The sequence below is a fragment of the Triplophysa dalaica genome, chromosome 3 (genome assembly GCF_015846415.1).
Source record: "Triplophysa dalaica isolate WHDGS20190420 chromosome 3, ASM1584641v1, whole genome shotgun sequence".
Lineage (NCBI taxonomy): Eukaryota > Metazoa > Chordata > Actinopteri > Cypriniformes > Nemacheilidae > Triplophysa > Triplophysa dalaica.
The window spans coordinates 15,568,035-15,591,026 of NC_079544.1; the positions used below are offsets into that span (position 1 = coordinate 15,568,035).

The 22,992-nt window shown below is 38.2% G+C and overlaps 2 protein-coding genes and 2 non-coding genes across 4 annotated transcripts; 3 read left to right on the forward strand and 1 right to left on the reverse strand.

Moving 5' to 3' along the window:
- Positions 1–887: 887 nt before the first annotated feature.
- Positions 888–5,638, reverse strand: pcyt1aa (phosphate cytidylyltransferase 1A, choline a). The gene is made up of 9 exons (XM_056744587.1): positions 5,463–5,638; positions 3,887–4,001; positions 3,709–3,808; positions 3,441–3,557; positions 3,016–3,167; positions 2,856–2,934; positions 2,440–2,582; positions 2,110–2,298; positions 888–1,884 (listed from the first exon to the last, which is right to left on the reverse strand). Exons 2-9 carry the CDS (start codon positions 3,992–3,994, stop codon positions 1,651–1,653), a joined length of 1,122 nt encoding a protein of 373 aa, XP_056600565.1. The 5' UTR covers positions 3,995–4,001; positions 5,463–5,638; the 3' UTR covers positions 888–1,650.
- A 1,061-nt stretch (positions 5,639–6,699) lies between these two features.
- Positions 6,700–6,836, forward strand: LOC130418557 (small nucleolar RNA SNORA13). The gene has a single exon (XR_008906366.1). It is a non-coding gene; the product is annotated as a small nucleolar RNA SNORA13 (small nucleolar RNA).
- Positions 6,837–7,065: 229 nt separating this feature from the next.
- LOC130418558 (small nucleolar RNA SNORA13) lies at positions 7,066–7,197 on the forward strand. Its single transcript, XR_008906367.1, has one exon. It is a non-coding gene; the product is annotated as a small nucleolar RNA SNORA13 (small nucleolar RNA).
- A 626-nt stretch (positions 7,198–7,823) lies between these two features.
- dvl3a (dishevelled segment polarity protein 3a) lies at positions 7,824–21,649 on the forward strand. The gene is made up of 15 exons (XM_056744585.1): positions 7,824–8,371; positions 10,795–10,864; positions 11,733–11,851; positions 11,928–12,043; positions 12,787–12,928; positions 13,462–13,555; positions 13,645–13,714; positions 13,822–13,961; positions 14,051–14,127; positions 14,245–14,312; positions 15,004–15,153; positions 15,915–16,046; positions 19,531–19,698; positions 20,336–20,539; positions 20,739–21,649. The coding sequence occupies exons 1-15, from the start codon at positions 8,211–8,213 to the stop codon at positions 21,041–21,043; spliced, it is 2,016 nt and encodes a 671-aa protein (XP_056600563.1). The 5' UTR covers positions 7,824–8,210; the 3' UTR covers positions 21,044–21,649.
- The last annotated feature ends 1,343 nt before the right edge of the window (positions 21,650–22,992 follow it).

Consider the following 22,992-nt stretch of genomic DNA (forward strand, 5'->3'; position numbering starts at 1 on the left):
TTGAAAAACAAAGCTTTGGGATTAGGGAAGGTCTATATACACCTTTGAAGGCATAGTTTTGTATATTATATTGCATTTCTGTACACAAAAAAATAAGACAACACTATTTCTTTTACTTTAGACATGTTAGATTTATTTGTCTTCCTGTTTGTTATCCTATCATGTACAATCAAAGCTGACAGGTCCTGGAAGTTAATAAAATCCTCTCCTAGTTCCACTTGAATTGTGCAAAGAAAAGGCAGAGGCTAGAAAACACCACCTGAAGCTTTATACAATTATTTGCAGATAAATCCGTTAATTTTGACATCAGTGCAGATCTGGACAGCAGGTTTACTTTCAAAGCAAAAAATGAGCCAAAAGTACACATTAAAATCACAGGTGCTCTCAATTTAAAACAATAATTTCCCTGTGAAGTCCCTAGTTGTACATGACAACACTATCAGAGGTTTAGGGAATGTTACAGGTTAAATAAAAGCTCTGTGGGAAATAACAAACAGTTTTGCCTTGTGCCTATGTTTAAAAAAATTAAGTGTTGATGGGAATCCACTGACAACACAGATATTTTCTGCCTATAACGGCTGTAATGAACAGTGTTGTGGATCTTGCTACGAGTTGCATTTAACCAGGAAAATTCCTAGGTCTTTCATTTCGCTTCTTAGTCATTGTTGATAGCTTTACTGGTTGACACATTTTTAAGAAGACACATATGCAAAATAACTAAAGAAATATTCAAGTGTGAGTCTAAAGTGGGCTTGGAAAAACTAGCCCTTAAAATTCAAAGTGAACTGATGATTCTTAAAGTTTTTTTTTTTAAATCAATTACAAGGTGACAAGTATGTTATTTGTGACAAGGAAAGTACATAATAAGTACATAATAAAGTCAGTGAAACAAAGTGTCAAATAAATTTACTGTTCTTTCTTGTTACATTTTCACATGAACATTTTATGACTCTATGATAAGTATATAGTGTTGTTAAACGTTCTGTTTTAAGGAAAGTTTAGAAATCTGATTTGTGTTAGCATGACACAAATATCCAAAAGTTCATTCGATTAAGCAAGCTCTCATTTTACATTGATTGTGCACTTATTTTCCAACAAAAGTCATGCTTGTAGCTATTTCAAGCTAATCTTTTACATTGTGACAACAATGATAATGCAATAAAGCAAATAGTCCTTCTCATGTCTTGAACAGACCATGAATTCAAAACACATGATTGGAGCAAATGGTGGTTTCGACATTTCCCTCTAGTCTCACTCATTACAAACGCAACATTAACTATGTAATGTCTAACAACTATATATTATGATAAAAACAAAAGAATCATTAAAACTGAACTTTGAACCAGCAACAAAAATAAAAGGTATTAATACCATGGGCGCTAATTCCTATCAATCTTCAAAACAAGATGCTTAAGTTTTAATACACGCATCCCATCACTGCCAATTATTATTTAAACCCTCCACAAATTCAAGTCCCTACGAGAACTTCCGGGCTGACAGTGCACTTTGTGTGGTTCATTTTACCTTCACATCTCTAAAATCAGCTAAAATACTGAGATCGAAACATACAGTATTTGGGTATAAGGATTGCTTCGCCTTGAGGTTCGATTGCCAGTACTGGAAGACAGATGCATGGAGGGCAAACACATTCTAATCTTCATCGTCCTCATCGTCGCTGATGGCCTGTCTACGGGGAGCAAAGGTGTAGCCAGACAGGGCACCGCTGTGCTGGGAGGAGGGGGAGGGTGGAGGGGAGGTTTTAGCGAAGAAGGGTAGACGAAAGCTTGGGGAGGGCGAGCGCTCTCGTGTGGGGCTGCTGCTGGGACTGTGTCTCGGACTGATGGCCTGTAACATTCTGCCTTTCCCCTCCTTCAGCATGTGCTTCTGTTAGAGAGAAACATGAGATTATAGGTGATGAGTGGAATGCATGTATGCTTGTTTTTGTTCTTCATTACACAAAAGCTCCTGTCCTTTTGTGTAACAGAGAAGAATGTCAATGTCGCTACTTTGTGTAACAGAGAAGAATGTCAAACAGGTTTGGTACGACATAAAGGTGAGTGAATAATGACATAATATTGAGCATTTCTCTTAAGTTACTGTGTCGCTCACCAGTGCTCCCTCCGGTCCGAACATCTGTAGGAAGTTGCCAATGAACTCGCGGGATTTCTCCTCCCATTTCTGGATGAGGTCAATGCTCTTCTCCTCCACCTTCTGCACAAACTCTTTACTCTTCTCCTCCACATCCTTCACCTTCTTCTTCACCTTGTCCACACGCTCCTGAAGGTTGTACTTCTTTTCCTAGATGTGAGAAGACACAAACACAGCAGCTCATTTATTTTGTAAAGGCAGTAACAGAAAATGCCGTGTTTAATGTAGAATCTTTTACTCGTGTCTGAAATTTTAAACAACTTTTTCAAGTGAATTGTGAAAAGCTCTCACGTTGATAAAGCTGACATTGAGCTCTTTAGCGGTGTAGCCACGCTGAAGGTTCCGTCTGGCATATACGTCGTAATCACGCACAATGCGTGTGATGACATCAGAGGTGGAAATGCCCTCTGTCCTTTGGGTCGGTGCAAACATTCCTTTGGAATCCCAAATGAAAATGTATTTAAATTGTGAGTATGAAAACAGGCAGCCCATTGAACGCAATTTTTCTTTTTCATTTGGGAGCCATACAACTTTTTTATACTTATCACGAGGACCCACAGTCAGGTGTCACGCTCAAACGCATAATGGTGACCTCACATAAAAAGCTCATCTCAGGGTTCAAACATGCAACCCTTTGGTAACCAGTACGCCACCGTGGCAATTAAACTATAACTGAGTTGATGTAGATCAGTAGCTTTTGTCGTCACCTGCTTCTTTGATGTCCTTGTAAACATCATCACTGTCGGCTGATGAGTAAGGGATGTCATCATGAGCCACAAAGTCAATCTGAGGTATCAAGAAACGTAAAACGTTTTTCAATTAAAGACATCCATCAATACAGGAAATACATAGTGTATCTCTCCTTACCCGATGCTTGGTCAGAAACTCTGGCGTGAGCGTCCAAGGAGCATTGCGGACCACTTCGTCCACGTAGCGACAATGACTGATCGCATCATAACGCTCGTCATCGTTCATGACGGTGAAGCCCTTTAACTTGTGTGTGAGTTCATCGCTGCAAACTGCATGAGGTGAGAAAGGCACCAGATGACATTACGATAAATGCAGTGCTGAATTCCCATGTAGAAATGTGTTTAATATGAATAACAGCAAAGTCAAAGAATTCAAGATTTGCTTTGGTTTCGGTCTAAATTTGGGTCTTGAGGAGAGGACTTCTTGACTCCAACTCTGTTACAAGTTCACAATTAAACAACTGAGGATGCCAAGACAGGACTGTCTAGTTGTGCCTAACATAGACTCCAACAGCTGTTGATCTAGTTGTTAACTAAACTTACCGCCCACAATGAGGTGCGTGTTGGGAAAAAGGCATTTGGCCTGCATGAGAGCTCGGGCATGACCTGAATGGAACATGTCGAAGATCCCATCTGCATACACTCGAACGGGCCTGTCAGCTAACGGCAAAAACAAGGAGATCAGCTTTCATGGCATCAAAGGAACTGCAAAGATTAGGTATTTTGGCATCTGACTAGGCAATTTTTGTAGGGGTTTATCAAAAATAAATATTCTTAAAGTAACATAATAATATAATCGATGGTAACTAACATGGAGTGCCTCTGCGAGCTTCCTCCATGGTGACGCGCTGATATGGCTTATCTTCCATTGACTCAAGCTGGTCTGCATATGGAGCTGGATATTTTAGACCCTAAACAGGCAAAAAGCATCATGGCCTTTGTTCTCAATAACCATCTGTTATCTGTACACCCTCTTGTGTCCCACTCACCACTGTGTATCGTTTTAGCTTCAATGGTTTCTCGCCCTCCTCAGTCTCCCCATTGGAACCTTCCTTCTTTCTCTTCCTGGACAAGCGTGCTGAGCCGTGGGCCTCCATCCTGGTTCTATCAGATATTACAGGCAAACCATATTATCAATGAGAAGTGCAATCGCATGTCCCACATGAAAAAGAACAAACATGTGAAAGATCTATACAGGTCTTTATGAATCAAATCTATCATCTATCTACAATCAAGAAGAATGCGAAGGAAAAATATTTATCTTGAATTTTTCATGTAAACACATCGGTTGGAAACTATACCGGTTGCATATTAAAAGTTCAATGTTGTTCAAAGTAATTGATTGTGTATTTTATTGTTTTCCATTGGGACTTTTCACTGAAATCAAATGAAAAACTATAACGTCGTTAGAACTATTTTGTAACATTGAGTTACAGGTCTGTCAGGAGGGTTGGATGGTTTGGCTCCATTGAAGATTAATGTCCAGATGTCTCTCTCATTTTCATTGCTAGATGGGTCAACCTCACAAACACTTGTCAAGAACATGTCTGGATTATATTTCACACGCAAAATGAAAATATTTTCAGAAGAAAATATTATTCTAAAATATATATTTTGAAGAGAATGTGCAGTTTGAGTCTTTGCATTCCAAACAACAGAGTCCAGGAATGATTCATTGTAATGCATTCAAGTGATAATAATGTTTTACTTAAGCCTATTTTAAGAACAAAGTAGTATTATAAAAACAGTTCAAAGGAAACATGATCACGTATGTGAAACCTTGACTGAATCCTTCCTCATTCCAATCATTCCACTGTCTAATCACAGAGCCTTGACTCTTATCAGTTGCAGGGCGAATGCATGAATCATGTTAGAGATGAGGAATGTGTCATGGAAACAGCATCACACCCCCTATACAACCTCAAAACAGACATAAGACCCTGGGAGATCTGGAAGTTACAGCAACCAAACTAAGGCAAATATGATGTTTCAGAGGACACACTGGCATTAAAATAACAGTTAGGATTGCAGACAAACAGATTCGGTAATAAACACAATTCCTTCCTGTGTCAGTCTGTTATCTAGCACTATAGAACCATTATAATTCCTCTCAAGGGCTGTAGCATGCATACTATTCACAGCTATCCCAGATGGTGCCAAAGCCATATATATATTGCAAGTGCAACAAGAATAGCAATTGGGTTAGTGACAAGTGGGGCAAATGTTACAATGGTGCCTAACTTACTACTCCCAAACAAAATGTAGCACAATGAGGACATTTAAATAAAGAAAGATTATAAGATCCGAGATAAATACAACAACATTCATGAGGTACATAAAATAATACATGAATTATTTAGAGTGGGAGTGTCGCAAAAAGTGGAAGTGAGTGCTGTAACGATTTAAGCAGACAGCTCATTTGATCCTTTAAATGTCATACCATTAATTGATAGTAATACGACACACGAAGAGAAATATTAAAGTAACGTTACAAGAAAAACACAAGGTAGTTTAATCTAAATTAAGATGAATATATAAGCATGAACATACTCTCAAGCTCCTTACCCTATTCGTTCAGATGGTGTCTTAAACGGTCTTTAAAGGTGTAGGTATTTGGGATATCTGGGTGTTGTTAACAGGTCGTAGTTTGGTTAAAGTTGGGAGTGTCTTGGGATTTAAATGACTCAATGTTAGCGATATGAGCCGTTCCGATATGACAGAAGCCACAAAAGCGGCTGGATCAACTCAATTCAGCTCCAAGATGGCAGCAAAGAAACACGTTTTCAAAATAAAAGTACCGGTCCTACGTAGCAGCAGAAATATGAATCGTAAAATATAAAAATATAAAACTCAATCCTTGTATTCATTAAATGTACGAAACCAGTCAAAAGTTTGGATACACCTGGCATTTGTAAAGAGTGTCTACTCTGGAAGTGTTTTAATTAATTTAACTTTTTACATTTATATTCCTATTGTTTCATTCCACAGGTTTGATAACTTTGATAACTAGCTGTTTTTTTCTAAATTGTAAAAACAATGCGATAATTCTGTCTAGATTTGCGACTGGCAGTGTGTAAATATCTGTGGCCGTAGGGTAATTTTACTCAGGCACTTTCAAGGTCGCCTACACAGGGTGTTTATGGACCCATTATATATTTCTGCCTGTCGAGCGTCCACGTGGAGAGAAGAAGAATGCTGAGTGTTGCTTGTCAAAATGTAGTCCGTTAGACTACATTTTATAATGTATGCTGGGTAAGTTTTATTCTTACATTTTATGAGTAGGTGTGTTGGAATATGTTATTTCTGTATATAAAAAGACTAAATTCCTGTATGCGTTATAACATGTTAAATGATTAAGTCTCATATAACAGTTGTCTTCGACGTGTGGCCTAGACATTTTGACGTATTTAACGTTATTTGTTTAGTTGCATAAATAATTGTTTTGACTTTTATTTTTACAGCCTATCCAAAATGTAGCATGTGAACAACATGCTGAGAACATGAGGACATGGAGCAGCAATGTTCTTGAATTGCAGGTGTTTTCCCTATCCCTTTTGCTAACTGCAATTTTATGAACCTTCCTATTTAATTGGTTAAAAACAGAAATTTAAACTTCAACGAAAATGAACACGCCACGTTAATTATAAACAATATACAATGTTGTCCATATTGTAACCTGTTGAATGGAAGTTCGTTTATAATGGTAAGAATAGTTATGGGTGATGCATAAAATCTATTATGTTGTCAGACAGCTAACCCAAATGTTTTTTTAATGGAATCTGTGTGATATGAATCAGAATGTTGCCTTTGTGTTGCTCATTCATTTCTATATTAGATGAATGTGGTGTCAACTAAGGCGCACAGTAAATCTTGCAATAGCCAAGTTTATGAGAGGACACATTTGTGGTTCTTCTTGCTTGCACTATGCCAAGAACAAATAATTGACTATGAGCAATATGCTTTAAACAATTTTAGCTTGTTCTTTCTGACAATATTTTGTCATTTCAGGTGACCTGCTAATGCAGTAAAAGACTTCAAAAGCAACATGAACTTGCTTGAGTCACTTTGGTATGCATACACTTTTGTCAATTACTTGTGTTTCCACAGTGTAAGATTAAATGCTTAAGTTTTCAGCAAGAAATGGTGCATGTCTGAGTCAAGACAATCATGCCTTAAAGTGTTGCCCGTTCATTGCTGGTCAGATGAATGTGGCGTCAACTAGGGCATACATTATTACATAAGATGGCGGCTGGAAGGTGTTTACTCTGTTCCTTCCAGAAGTTCCATGTTATGGACATTAATAATTTAGCCAGATGATAATGCAAATGGTAATTTTACCGAAACACAAGTTCAATAAGTATTTTGTATATTTACAGGTTTTCTTTGTTCTTTTCCAGATTTCTAGCTGAACAAACACATCTTCATTGTATAAATAAAAACCTAATGCTTGACGATTTGTGGATTTTGGGACATTTTATGTATGTTTTTCTAAATGTCAGATGTTTGGAAATCAGCTGTGAAATGTTTAAATAAAAAAACAAATTTGAATCGAGTTTTCTCCGTATTCATAAGATCCCCATTCAAATGATACACTGGTGAATGTCCATAGATAGTCGTCAGAATTTCATATAATTGTCTTATATATGATATATTATTAAAATAGGATGGTAACAGACATAACTTTACCGTGTCAACTAAAATCCATATGTATATAGAGAAAGTTATGAACACGGCTAGCAAAATATGTCAATCTTATGAATTTCGGACATGCCAAGAATGATCAATGAATGAACATAAAATTGAAACAAAAAATGTTTTTATCTGTAGATAAATGTATCGTAAGACCATGGGGTACGCTGTGTCATGTTTTTCATCACATTAACCTTTTTTCACACCTACCACCCCTCTCCGCAAGAGGGAGCACCTTTCCCTGGGTATTCCGCTTCAATGAAAGCTTGGCTATACAAAACCCTCCGTAAGGAGAACAGGCGAGCTCTCGGAGAAACCACAGCATTCCTTCCCGAAATAATCTTCTCGATCGCACATTTCACCAATTGCTATCCGTCTTCACCAAACACAATACTGTAAATTAAGAGCATGGGTCGATAATCGCCTTTGAAACGCACTGCTTCATGGAATATTAGCGCTGATATACAAGATTCCTGGGAACTCCGAAGGAAGGCAAGGGAAGAAAGAAAGGGATAAACAAAAAGTCAACTGGCGGGTGAAAGCGGCTGGAACTCAATTCTGGAGGGGCCTCTGTGGAACCCCTGCGCTGGATGACCACCGTTCACTTCTCCCCAGCGGTCTGCAATGGGGGAGACTAAAGTTATCTACCATCTCGACGACCAGGAAACTCCATACCTGGTCAAACTGCCCATCCCTGCCGAAAGGGTCACCCTTTTGGACCTGAAAAATGCGCTCAAGAAACCAAACTACAAGTTTTTCTTTAAATCAATGGACGATGACTTCGGGTGAGCGTTTCGTTCATTAGTTTTCTTTGTGTTTCTGCATGTATTGAACGGCTTTGCGCACAACTCCGGCTGGTCGCACGTTTTCTCCCTTGTTTGGAATTACGAATCGACTGCAACGATCTTTCAGGGGCTGATATAATATCCCTCGTTAGGTTTGCGTGAAACCAGTCAAATTGAATGTGTGTGAGCGAGGTTCAGCTGGGGTGAAAGTTCATCCCGTTAAATTATCGACGGCATCCATTTTAAAATTGGATTACTCTCAAATATGGCTTTTGGCCTGACTGCACAAGCTTGGGGTGTATCGTTATTTAGTTAGTTATGGGAATCGTATGGCGATCTAGACAAGGTATCAGAGTTGGCCAGTACGTGATCCTTTTTACGCAAATTTACTCCACAGCCGCGTCAGTCTCAATTACCATGACTACAGAAAACACAAGTGATTTTAAAGGATTTCTTTACGCGTATTGTCCGTAGATCAGGTTCGTAAAGTTTTATTTTTCACCCCTACAAAGGCTTACCTTCTCCAAAACATTTAAGAGCAGGTATCGCCGAAACTGAACAATTGAACTTATTCTTTGAGGAATTTCAACCCTTTAATTCAAGCACATCAGAGAGGTACAGTAGACATCTAGTTTAACGTGCTCTGCGCATGCGCAGTTCAACTACCATATGTCCCCCACTATCGAGCGATCTCCCTCTAATGACTTTTTAACGAAGGCATCAGAGTTTAAGGACTATGACACGCTTAAAAAGTTTTTGTGGTTATCTGACATAGTCACACCTTTTCACAACCCACATCTACACAAAATGCCATTTGGAGTCTCCGTGAACTCTTTGACCTCTTATTTTTGTCTTGAGGCCTTCATTAACCAAGTCGCCGTGAACAGACATGTACACACTTTAGGGTCCCTAGTTTTTAATGTTTACAGACATATTTACATCTTGCAGAACTCAGTGTGTATTACATTACTGCAACTCTTTAAGTTTTTGCGATATCAAACATTACAACACATTCGTGGAACTGCAACTTCTTGAACATAAAGAATTCTTTATATTTTATTACGCATTTGTGAAATATTATCTGTCAAACATAAAAGGTTAAGGTTATGAATGAAAGTTGTAAACAAGTTTAACCGTGTAAGATAGTTTTATTTTAATGCTAGATAATTAGTTCATACTAGTTTATTTATATTCACATAGCTCAAATGTAATAAAGGTTTATTTGATATTGTCTGTGAATTACATATCTCTTATTCATTATTCATCAATTTTTGACTCATCAGTAAAAGTAGTTATAAAGTGTTATGTGTAACTTGAACTGAACCCTTGCTTGTGAATAAATCAGTAACATTTAGGGAGCAGGCTAGTGTTCTCCTGTCTGTGTGTTGCATTAGGTGAAAGAATGTTGACTTGGAACAACTGCAGCCAGTCACTGTGGAATGCCCTGATCGCTTCAACACTGGCAGCTTTACAACCTTCCCCAGTGAAATATGTTGTAGTTTGATCGTCTCGTTCCCCTCCCTTTAACTCCCTCTCAAAAAGTTCATTAAAAGCACAACAATTCAAGCCCTTGAACGACAGCCCCCGTTTTATGCCAAATGTAAGCACATATTTCAGTCTTCATTGAGGTTTAACATTTAGTCAACGGCGGCAAAGAGGTTTTTTCCCCACCGTTTTAGATACTATGATTGGATTAGTCTTTTGTAATGAATTGTATATTTGAGATGAATTGCCTTGCGCATATAATATTGGATCCATAATGTTATCTGGACAGAAAAAACTAAAACATCATTTGTAACATTGGTTACCACAGGAAGTCCTTTTGACTTCTTAGAATAAATTAAAAACGTAGTTTACGTGAAATACTTTCAGACGTCGATTTGTCTAGCAGAGTGACTGCAATAGCTGTTAAATTTGTTTACACGGATTAGCAAATTCCTTTTATAATAGCTACTCATGCATTGTTCATTACCTTTTTCACCCAGAACATTTCAACTTAAAAAATCTAATTTGTAGAAAAGGTCAACAAATAGCCCAAGATCTTCGTCTCTTTAAACTCGGCTGTTATTACGTTATTTTTTACTTATATCTATTGAAAGAAACAAGGCGTTTACATAGGCTTCACATTTTCTGGATCTAACAATGATATGAATCTCATCCTGCAAATTCTTCATCGGTTCAAACCTTTGTGTGTTCTCCGAACACATGTGTGCATGCTTATCTAATTTACGTGTCTCTGATCCCATCCTTCCTTTCTTTCATCTAAACTCTTGTCTTATTTACGTATTCAAATTTATTCACGGACACTCAGGGGATCATATGCCAACTTTCATCATTACAAATCCCACATGGACTGTAGTTGTAAAGTAAAACTGACTGTTCTAAATTCATTTCTTTCTGTTTCTCATTCTGGTTTTCTGCAGGGTGGTCAAGGAGGAAATCACAGACGACAATGCAAAGCTTCCCTGTTACAACGGCCGTGTGATTTGCTGGGTGAGAACAGAAACACACATCTCGTCCGCTTCTGCACCCAAATTCCCTGGTGTTCACTGCATAATAAATCAAGGCTTTTAATTCGCCCCATGCTCACTTCTTTTGAGTGCCGCTACTGCTGTATTTCTGTTCTTCAATGGCCTGCCTGTCATGACTACTTAAAGTTCACCCCAGTCTGATATATCTCAAAGTCTTTGGCCGTATGCTTTGGAAAGGCTTTTTTATAAAGGCTCATTTGTATTTAAATGATATGCAATACCTTTGCAATTTCTTTCAGGAGTGCACACACATTTGCACACGGATTAATACATTGGTATTTGAACAAAACAACTTTGGCGGGATAGTGGCAAATAGCCTCACTCTTTCTTTATGCTGAACAGAATATTTGATTAACGTAGCAAGTATTGCAGATATGGGCTGTTCATTTTAGCATTGACATGACATTCAGGGAACAGTCAATGATCCAGGAAATGTTTAAGATTGAGTATATAACTTGTTTAGAACACAGCTGGTTAAAGTAATTCCAAAAATGGCTTGAAATATACATTTAAAGGGACAGGTCAGCCAAAAATAAAAATTGTGTCTTTATTTACTCACCCTTGAGTTGTTCCAAATCTGTATACATTTATTTGTTCTTATGAACCCAGAGAAATATATTTGGATGAATGCTTGTACCCAAACACTTCATTGACTACAAAAGTTTGAAAACCGACAATGATAGTCGAAAGTGCCCCAGTGCTGTTTTCTTTCATACATTCTTCAAAATATCTTCTTTTGTATTCAACAGAGCAAATAAATTTATAAAGCAGTTTTCCCTCTGTGATGTACAGAAGACATTGTGTGTTGTTCTGTGTGTGTTTGTCGATAGCTCGTGTCATCAGATGGCTCCCACTCGGATGGATGTTCAGTGGCAGAGAGTCAGTCCGAGCAGCCGCCGTTACACGAGAGAAGCCAAGGCATTGGAGATTCAAGACCACCATCCTTCCAGTAAGTAAATGTTTCTTATGTTATATGATGTACAATACAGAATATTATCTAACAGATCTCAAAATTTCTCGCACAGTCCAAAGGCTGCAGGCAGCCGGCACGGCGTGGAAGATGAAACAGAGACGGATTCCGTGGTGTCGCATAGGAGAGAGAGAGACAGATCACGCAAGAAACACTCACACGATCATTCAGGTATGTCTCAACACCCTCATCTTTCCCCCGCAGTCCTCAACCTGAATGCTGATATATTTTACATCATTAAATGGTTAAAACGTTTTGTTGTTTGCTAATGGAAGAGTGACCTTTACTATTGACTGTTCTTGTAGCTCAACTAGTAGAAGATTATGCTGGCAATGGGTCATGGGTTTGGTTCCCAGGTGTTTATTTACAAAATGAAACCTGAATCCACTATAAGGCACATTGGATAAAACTCTAAGTACTAAACTTTGGTGCTTGATGAGAGGTGTGGTATTATTAAGTGATCTGACTTTTGCTTGTCGATGACAGTACGAGTGAAAAATCACATAGATGTTCATTAAAATAGTAAATTGAGCCCAATTTAAAGCCAGAATCTAATAAAGACTTGGCTCCTTTCTTTCGGGTCATGCAGAACAACCTAGAAATATGCCCAAAACCTATCAAAACATCTTAGTAACTGCATAGCAATGCCCTGGCGAACATCCAGAACACCATATCAATGTGGCAGTGACTTTTGCACAGACAAGAACAATTCGCACTTTTGCAGACAATCAAAAAATCTGGTTGTTAACAATCATCCTGCATTAAGAGATTAGATCGATTGTTTCGTTGTTGGCTCCATTTTATAAAGAGGGAAATTAGAAAACATTACGCTTTTATTAGGCGTGCAAGTAAATACAAATGAACTCCTATGCCAATAATCATTCGTATTAATCTCTTAACCATCAATGCTGTAGGAGGAAGACAGAACGGCTACTCGAGGGGCGGCAGAGGCATGGATCTGGGAGGTTATGACATCTGTGACAGCCGTTCGTCCCTCATGAGCAGTGAACTGGAATCAAGCAGCTGTTTTGACTCAGATGACGGTTCCACCAGCCGGTGAGTCTCACAGCATATGATCAAAAACCACTCCCAAACCGGTACATTGTGTGCTGTGAGATTAAGATTAGAATCTAACAGTAATGAGGTTTTACTAAAATCTTGACAGATTGGAACAGTTGTACTATTGATAAAGGTATCATGAACAAAAATATTTGGTACCGGTAAAAGTTTGTCAATGTTTTCGATGGAAAAAAGACTACCAAATCTGTCCCGAGCTCATTTGTTATCAATTCAACATAAAAATGACTTGACTACTATTATTGTGTAACATGCACTACATATACTTGTTTTTAAGGATTTTGTGCATTCACAGTTTTGTTATAACTAATGGAAATATTAAGATGTTTGAATAAAATAGTATCTATTGAGTTTTGTATATTCGTGTTCAGTATTTAACATCGTTTCAGGAAAGGTCACTTTCAGGTTCAATACAATCTATAATGATGTCTCCCATTTCGTGCGACTCCCAACAAAATGACTCTGGAAGCTCAAGTTTATTCCATATTAAAATATTCTTATGTGTTTTTCAGTTTCAGCAGCGTAACAGAGCAAAGTGGCTCATCCCGGCTCATAAGACGACATCGCCGGCGGAGACGTAAACCCAAAGCCCAACAAATGGATAGAGTGAGATAATAGACGTTAATTTAACAGCAAACCAATAATGTTTGATTATAATTTATATTTGTTACTGACATTCTTTTTGTCTCATTCAGTCTTCGTCTTTCAGTAGCATCACTGATTCCACCATGTCCCTTAATATCATCACTGTCACTTTAAATATGGGTGAGCCTGGTTTACATTTTTCATTTATGTTGTGTTTAATTTAGACATGTTCATTCACAATTAATGTTTGCTACAAAAAACACTTTCTCTTACTTAACTCTATTTAGAAAAGTATAACTTCCTGGGGATCAGTATAGTGGGGCAGAGTAATGAACGAGGCGATGGAGGCATCTACATCGGCTCTATAATGAAGGGTGGAGCTGTGGCGGCCGACGGGAGGATTGAACCCGGTGACATGCTACTGCAGGTGAAGGCCGGATAACATATGACATGTTCATAATTATTGGGATTTTTGGATCTGGTTGTGTCAGTTCAAATTGTCATTTCCTCCCACAGGTGAATGACATCAACTTTGAGAACATGTGCAACGATGATGCTGTGCGAGTGCTAAGGGAGATTGTGCATAAACCCGGGTGAGTCACTTTAAATAATGCTCTCCTTCGCTCCTTCTAGCTGTACAGGTTCTTCACACAGCACTTGTAGGCGATCTCTTAAAAGTGTGTTAACTTACCCTTTGTTGTCATTTGCAGGCCTGTTTCGCTCACTGTGGCAAAATGCTGGGACCCAAACCCCAACAGTTGCTTTGCTTTGCCCAGGAGTGAGTTTTTATTTTTACCTTTTAAATACACATTAACCCCCAGATTCCAATACAAACTATATATTTGTATGTACTTTTTGCAATTTTGCAGTCAGGATAAAAAGAAACAAGATAACTAACAATCACTACAAGATTCTTTACATTAAAAACATGTCCATAGACATAAATGTTAAAATCACAAAATTCTTTGCTGTGGCTCAGTGGTTAGAGCATGGCGCTAGCAAACGCCAATGTCATGGGTTCGATCCCAGGGGATTGCACATACTCAGATGCAATATATGGAGAATGCGTGTGCCACATGCATAAATGTAAATGTACTTCATGCAAGTATGCAAGCTATGATATTTCAGATTAGTTGAACTAGTTAGTACTTTTTAAGCTAAAATGCGTTTCAAAAAGGCTTTAGTTACAATGGAATTTACAACCAAAGAAAACTTTCATGTTCCTTAACAATTCTATCTAGTTCTTTAAATCTGTATAATGTTTTTGGTTAAATGTAAGAGTGTTGAGTACAGTCTTTAGAACATCTTTGTGATAGTTTTAACATCAAGTGTTGCCATTTGCTTGTGCAGTTTCCTAAAGTGGACGGTTCATTTAAGTGTGTGTGGTCTGTTGTTGCTGTGAAAGCTCAACCGGTTTAAAGCAGCTGTTCTTTGCCTCTTTGTTCACTGCTGGTTGCTTTTTTTTCAAGGTGAGCCCATCCGGCCCATTGACCCCGCAGCCTGGGTGTCCCATACGGCAGCCATGACGGGTGTCTACCCACCTTACGGCATGAGCCCTTCCATGAGCACAGTCACCTCCACCAGCTCCTCCATCTCCAGCTCCATCCCAGAGACCGAGAGTAAGATACAGAACCTCCCAGCATGCAGCTGCTAACAAGGGCTTGCTGCTGCAAACATCACTATTACAATTGCTCATACATAGACTTTGACTTGGACTAGTAGGCAATAAATAATTACTAACATAGAACTATAGTTACTAGGGATGTGAGCTACGACTAATTTGACAGTCGTTTAAAGGAATGTTTTGTAACTGTGTAGACGACTAGTCTATCTAAGAATGGCCCAGAAGGCGTCCAAAGCTTTGCGTAGGGCCTATGTAATACATTTGAAAGACTACAGAATGTAGGCTATTAATCATAGGCTTAAAATATGTAGCCTATATAAAATACATTTTATTTTCTTGAAAGGTAGAGTTTGTAGGAATTTTGCTGTAAAATATCCCAAAACCACTAGGCCAACGTTATATATATTTTTTCAGCTGAGTACTTACAATATCTCAAATGTTTCCCACTGCTTTTAAATCATGAGAAAATCGGCATTCTAAACAGTGGACCGGGGCCGTTTAGTCACCTGTCAATGGCGTCATATTCGTGTTACCGCATGACACTGTCGTAGACCGATGCGGAAGTAGTTTGTTCTGTCGATCTGTCTGGCATTATTGCAAATGATGTGGGACCGTTCAAAATAACTTTTACTACGATTGATTCGTACAATAGTCACTCAATATAGCTCAGTATAACAATATACCAACATGCAAGTTAAATTCACTCACCAGGTGAATGCTCTAAATGCAATAATTGTAACCCCTTTTTTCTGGCAGGATTTGATGACTACCACCTGTCCGTCCATAGCGACATGGCAACAGTTGCAAAAGCAATGGCCTGTATAGACTCAGGACTGGAAGTTCGAGACAGGATGTGGCTGAAGATCACTATAGCCAATGCTTTCATAGGTCAGAGGCTTTTTTTATCTTTCAGTTGTCTTTGGTCAGTCTGAAACTTTGAATTTTCTATCGACATGTAGATATTTAATGTGCCATTTAAATCTATGGACCCACGGACGGTTCCAAAATGACGTCATAAAAGTATTTCCCTTAATGTTTACATGTATTTCTGTAGCCCTAACTATCATATGTGATATCATTTAAAAGGTTTGAGTTTCTAGTTTCTGAAGAAGTGCAAGTGCAAGTTTTCATAACGCTCATATATGGCCAACATGTTCAAATTATATATCAAATGAAAGCTCTTATTCTACAGAAAATAGATCTCCAGTTGAGTCTTTTGATATTTTACCACAGATCGAATGCAAGATGAATGAATTATGATATATGATATTAGGGATGCACCGAATGTTCGGCCACCGGAAATGTGAAGTGGCCGAATACATTTTACCGAACATCACTCAAGAAACGATCAAGCAGCAACCAGTGCATTGAGAGAAAAAGGGGAGACGTGTCCGCTTTATTAAAACCGCAAACATTTTGGCAGTGTATGTGTGTGTGTGGAGCATTTTAAAGTGTCGGAGAACGGAAGCACGGAAGTAAATTTCCGTATGAAAGGATCTGTACCTTTAGTTCAGGCGGAAGCGGCTGTCTTTCAGTAGCCCCGCCGCACGTGACATCCTTTGACATCATACAGTGGTCGCATGCACACAGTTCCCAGTACTAAACAACTTGTGAAAGTATGTTCTGTGCATCCCGGCTACAAGTGCACCTTCTGAGAGAACAGTCAGCTTTTGTGGGGGTAGTTTGTGAACTGATATGGTTGTCAGTCAGCATCAGTCAGAACTGCTTCCAAAATATTTTTTTTTAAAAATCATTTTGCAATCTAGCCTATAATAATCATACAGTTTTTGTTGAATCGTATTTTAAGCTTATAGGGCTAATTTGGAATGCCATTTTTTTATTAACGGTTTTGTTGTAGAGGTACAGAGTAACTTACATTACATTATTTTAGAAGTCAGTTATTGGCCTAATTAATATAGGCTATTCATGAACGGAGGGGGCAATTGTTTTTTCAATTAATATTAAGTTGTATTGTTAATTTATTTCAAAAAAGCCAAATTATGATAAGCACATTTTGACTATTCAGTTTGTGCAATAGTGAAAAAAATTGCTTGATAAATAGAAGAAATGCAAAAAACATGTTCGGTATTATTCGGCTTTCACCAAGTGTTTCTTGACATGTTCAGCTTCGGCCAAGAATTTTCGTTTTGGTGCATGCCTACATGAAATTGATATTTGCAAACACACAACACACATCCATTTAAATTTCCAGTTATTTCTAATAACTGCATCACACCATTACGTATAGCCGCAAATCAAGCGTAGCGTTAGTTCTGCCAGGTCACGTGAGTTCAGCTTGCATCAGCTGATCACATCAAGTGGAGCTAATCAACGTTAACAATAGTCATACAACACATATTAGACTGTATCCTATTTAGGTTCCTTTCTTTCATTCTTATCAGCTGCTTAATCGTTTGCACTTAAAACCCACCTCCATCCCCATCTCCTCCTTATCTGCCTGCATCTTCTGACCTTTTCTTTTAATCCTGTTGCATCAGGAACTGTTCTGGTTCCCCTGGTGTGGGGACATGTATTGCTGCGCTCCTGCTATGTCCATGCAAGGCTGCATGGACGGGCAGAGAGTTTGCCCAGAACAGTTCATTCCGCCAAACGAAATATATGCTATCGTTAAATAATTGACGACAGTGGTCCCGACAGAAATGCTACATAATCTTATTTCTTAGGTTGTTTTCTACAAAAAATGTCCATTACTACCTCTCTTCGTGGTTTTTAAATCGTGTTTAAAATTGGATAAGCCAAATTCAGGCGGAAATTACGAAAAAAGGACATTTGAGTTGCTTTAGAATAATTGAATACAACATTATAAAGAATAAAATGGGTTTTGGACGTGACATTTTGCGTCATGGACGTGGCATAAAAATGCTCAGAGAATTAATTTGTTACGATTATATTGAACCATCTGTTTATATTTTACTGAACCCTTGTTGATGGAGTCTAAACATAAAAAAAATTCAGTCTATGAAAAAAATATATATTTAAATATAGTTGACTGTTTGCCAATAAATGTTGCAAATCAATATTACAAAAATGCATTGCACATTTCTTCATGCAAGAGAGCTTGCAGTGCATGTGGCTTAGGCTTTACCTCCCGCCAGAGAGAGTTTATAATGTTAAGGCTTTTTTTTTTTTCAACGCACGAGAGAGCAAGTGATGGGCCAGAGAGTTTTATCTCAAGCTTTGCCTCAAACCAGAGAGTTTATAATGTTGAGTTTTCCATGCAATAGAGAGCTTGTGATACGCGCGGCTCTGGCTTTTCCTCGCAGGAAGTGCTATGTGCGTTTAAAACCAGCGTATGAGTTTCCGTTTGGCAATCAAGTAATAACAGCGCATGCGGGCATCACTGACGCATTTGGATGAATGATAATTGACTTATAGCAATAGTTTACTTTCTCACGTTTAAAAGGTTGCGGTGGTAAGTAACAATTTTGTCAACTGCACTGAACTTAAACTCTGATAGAATGCTAATTTCAGTCACACATGAGCATTTTCTAGACACGTAAGCTTCTGTTTTTGTCAACAAATCCCGCTTGTCATGGATGAATGAGTAATTGCCCTGCCCCTCGATACTATCGAAAAAGTATGCGATTTTTGGGAGACGATAAACTTTGTAGGATTTCTATAAAATAAAATGCACAATCCTAAAGCAATAATACCCAATGAATGGAAAAGGGATTTCCCTTTATAGAAGATAAAATAGTTACTTTATATTTATGTTCATGTGTCCATTTATAAGGATTATGCAGCGTTATGGATGTGACAATCCTGAAAATGGCAATTACCTGATTTATGATAAATCATGCCCTAAAAATAAAACAATTGCTTTACAAATTTTAGAAGAGATTTCACATGGGTATTTGAACCACCAAATGTTAAAATCTGTGCTGTTACCATGGTAAAAACCGCTTGTGAAAACATTTTTTGTTTGTGATATGGTTGACATTTTCACGGAATTGCCCAAATTCATTTTTCCTCTATTTGTTGAGACCTGTTGTATCAAGAACAATTGTCTGTAGGTTCCTGGGCCCCCTTGGTTCAAAGTAATACACTTTCAAAAAGAGACTTTAGAGAGAAAAACAAGCACCTATGTCTGCATAGGACTGACAACACATACAATAATGTAACTTTCAGCAGTGTTTTATGAAATTTCAAGGGGTTTCCTGGAATATGACACCAAAATTTTGTATTTACACCTCTGTATGTTGATAAGCTGCGCATTTAAAAATAGGAATGCCAAATTTAGGCGGAAATCCCCAAAATGGCCAAGAGTTAAACAATTTAATGTGTGTCAGAAAAACATTTATTAATTAGTGTTTAATCATGCTTTTATAACGAAATGTGTGTTTGTTTGTAGGCTCTGATGTGGTCGACTGGCTGTTTCATCACGTTGAGGGCTTCACAGATCGCCGGGAAGCGCGCAAGTATGCCAGCAACCTGCTGAAAGCCGGCTTCATTCGCCACACTGTCAACAAAATCACCTTCTCTGAACAGTGCTACTACATTTTTGGAGATCTTTCTGGCAGTAAGTCAAACGAAAAAAGTCGTGGTGCCACGTCCAAGTTATGGGTTCAGTTCTCTGGGACCAATTGAAATGATTGAAACGTATAAGATTTTAAATGCACTTTAAGTCACTTTGAATAAAACCACCTGCCAAATGGAAAAATATAAAGAAATTCATTTTGGGGTAAACTATGCCTTTAACACAACGGAGTAATGGTTTACACTTTGTCCTTGAACACTGTATATTTGATTTAAACAGTTGCATTCTTTCATTGTAAGCTAGTGAGGTATTTTAATCCACTATTTAGATTTGATTTATATATTCCAGTTGGTGAATTACCACCTGCTTCATACAATGCTCTCAGACTAATGTAACAACATGAACTCACAGAAGGTCATTTTTACTTTTGATTATGTAGCTATATAAATATTCCATTGCTATGTTTAGTGTAGTCATGTCAGAAAACGGGAAAATGTATATTTCTAGCGTACCAGAGCATAGACAACTGTTCACAGGTTGATGTGTTTATTTGTAAAGCCAAGTTCTGGCTTCTGTTACCTCTGTTGCCGTCATAATATACATGTAAATCACATAGATGAGTTTTAAATGTTATTCTTTTGTTTGGACAATCCATCAATCAGACCTTCTTTTGTCGCAGATATGGCGCACCTCTCTCTGCAGGACCATGATGGGTCCAGTGGGGCATCTGATCAGGACACTCTGGCTCCATTGCTTCATCCAGCCGAAGCTCCCTGGCCCACGGCGTTTCCTTATCAGTATGCACCAGCTCATTCTCACCCAGAACCGGCTCACAATTTCTGTGAAGCCGGCGGAGGAAGTGCAGGCAGTCAGCACAGTGAAGGTAACGGAGTCCCCCTTGTCTTACTGTAGTGCTTGCTAAGACATAAAAATTCAGCAAACAAACGTAAAACTTTGGCATATAACCTGTTTCTCAATCATACTGAATTGATCTAAACCTTTATTTGTATCAGAGTGACAGTTTGTTGGTCACAAATTTTCCTTTTACAAGTTATGCTTTATTTTTACATTATCGCCTGTAGGGAGCAGCGGTTCAAACTGCAGCTGGAGTAGGACTGAAGGAAAGACAGCAGCTGGAGACCTCAGACTGGGAGCTGGAAGCGAAATGGGCAATGCGCACGACTTCGATTTCCGCAGAGAGCGAGCCCCCAGCGAGGGCAGCGTGCGAAGCTCACGATCTCACACCTACAGCCTGAAGCAGGGATCGGCACGAGGCACCCCGGGCTCACCGTCCGGCCGTCACCTCGCCGGCGTTCCCACCGAACTCAGTGGCTCTCGACGCTCGTGCAACACGGCCAATGGGGAGTTCTTTGTTGATATCATGTGACTTTGCAGGACTGTTTAAGTGCCCAATTATGGATTACAAGAACCGTGCCCTACTAGAACAACCAATTAGATTTAGGATTAGTGCTGAGCTACAGATCAGCAGATTGTGAGTCCCAACATTACTTAGGTCTTAGAAATTAGTTTACTAAAAACGTATGCGACATCGGATCTAGCATACAATTACAGGATAAGACATTTGACACCTCAAAAATGGTTTGGATGTGGTTTGGGAAATGTAAAGATTTTCTCGTATTGACAAAAAAAGAAAGATTTTGAGGGAAATAGCAATAATTCTGACAGATTTAGTTACAAACACTACATGGTTGTGAGGATGAATGTAGTCCAACCAAGGACATCAATTTTAAAAATGCCATTTTTATTGTTCTCTGCCCTGTTTAAGTGCATATTAGATTTTTAACTTTTTGTTGCCATTTTTAAATTTGTACTCTGTAAGTTTTCATGGAGATATTTCATTATTCAAGGACAGTTTTTACTGAGAATATATTTTTCAGTGTTTGTCAGCGATATTGTATTGGGAGAATTTTTGAAGTACCATGTTGAGGAGATTTCTTTTTTAATTTATAAATATAGTTTTATTGTGACATGATTGGAGTACAGTGTCTGTCTCTCTGTGTTTAAACAAGTTAAGACGTGGAATGTGAACACTCTTCAGTCTGGAACCCAGATGGTTTTGGGTTTGTGTCTCTGTCCACATCTGCTTCCATTATTTGTTGACTAAAAAGGTTCACAAACTGTCCTCAACATTTTAAAGCTCACAAAAGCCATTTATCAAGTAATGAATGGTATGTGTCAGGGTTGTTTCGGGACAATTAGATTTCGAGTCTGGAGGATGGTTTGCGGCCAACACGGGACAAAATCCACAGCCTAAAGCAAGAGGTAAAAGTTGACTAGTTTCAAGTATCAGTGCTAAGTCAAAACAAAACGCTATAGACTATGTTAATGTCAGTATAAGTCTCAAAGACTGAACCAAAAAAGCTTTTCAGCACAACATGTGAATAAAGTACTTCACAAGTGAGACGAATTGAAAAATAAATAGCTGCAACCAAGGGTTAGCCTACTCTTAACCCTCTGTTTAATATGAACTATGAATCAGGACGAAATGCACACCCCAAAATATAGTTAGTTTGTAGGAAAAATGAGCTGATTTCTCTCTACCGAATAGTGCATAACTTATGTGACCCTTGATCACAAAACCGGTCTTAAGTAGCAGAGGAACATTTTAAGTAAAAGACCAAAAAACATTGTGTGGGTCAAAATTATTGATTTTTCTTTTATGACAAAAATCATTAGGATATTAAGTAAAGATCATGTTCCATGAAGATATTTTGTAAATTTCCTAACTTAAATTTATAAATAATTATGTTTGTGTGGATGGCCTGCCACAGTGCCCCTGATTAACAACTTCAAAGGCAATTTTCTCAATATTTTGATATTTTTGCACTCTCAGATTCCTGAGATTTAAACGATTGTATCTCAGCCAGATATTGACCTATTCTAACAACTCAAACCTCAATAGAAAATTTATTTATTCAGCTTTCAGATTATGTAAAAACCTCATTTTCGAAAATTTCACCCATAAGTCTGGTTTTGTTGTCCAGGGACACATATACGGTGTTGTCGAAAATTAACTGTTACCTTTATTTCAACCGATAGGAACGCCTTGATAACTCCTGCGCGAGTTAAAGTAGGTCCTTTTCCTTGATGAATTTACAAATAAATATAAAATAACTTCATTGATAGTTAATGTCCATACAAATAAGCACTACTGTAAATTCGAATTGAACGAACCCCATCTCACCACCTGGGGGCAGCATTCATCCACTCAATGGTTTTGCTCAGCATGTTGAGTGTGCATTTATCCATCCAGTCTAATAACGAATCTAAGGTAATATTGTGTTTCTAAACTGTCTCAGTGCCATTAATGTTTTA

Excerpts from the sequence above, each read along its gene's own strand:
- dvl3a (XM_056744585.1), top strand. The coding sequence starts at position 8,211 with ATGGGGGAGACTAAAGTTATCTACCATCTCGACGACCAGGAAACTCCA. Across the intron at positions 13,556-13,644 it reads AAGCCCAACAAATGGATAGA|TCTTCGTCTTTCAGTAGCAT; the intron begins GTGAGATAATAG and ends TGTCTCATTCAG. Across the intron at positions 14,313-15,003 it reads TTGCTTTGCTTTGCCCAGGA|GTGAGCCCATCCGGCCCATT; the intron begins GTGAGTTTTTAT and ends TTTTTTTTCAAG.
- pcyt1aa (XM_056744587.1), bottom strand. The coding sequence starts at position 3,994 with ATGGAGGCCCACGGCTCAGCACGCTTGTCCAGGAAGAGAAAGAAGGAA. Across the intron at positions 3,168-3,440 it reads CACGCACCTCATTGTGGGCG|TTTGCAGCGATGAACTCACA; the intron begins GTAAGTTTAGTT and ends CACCTCATGCAG. Across the intron at positions 2,583-2,855 it reads CAAGGACATCAAAGAAGCAG|GAATGTTTGCACCGACCCAA; the intron begins GTGACGACAAAA and ends GGGATTCCAAAG.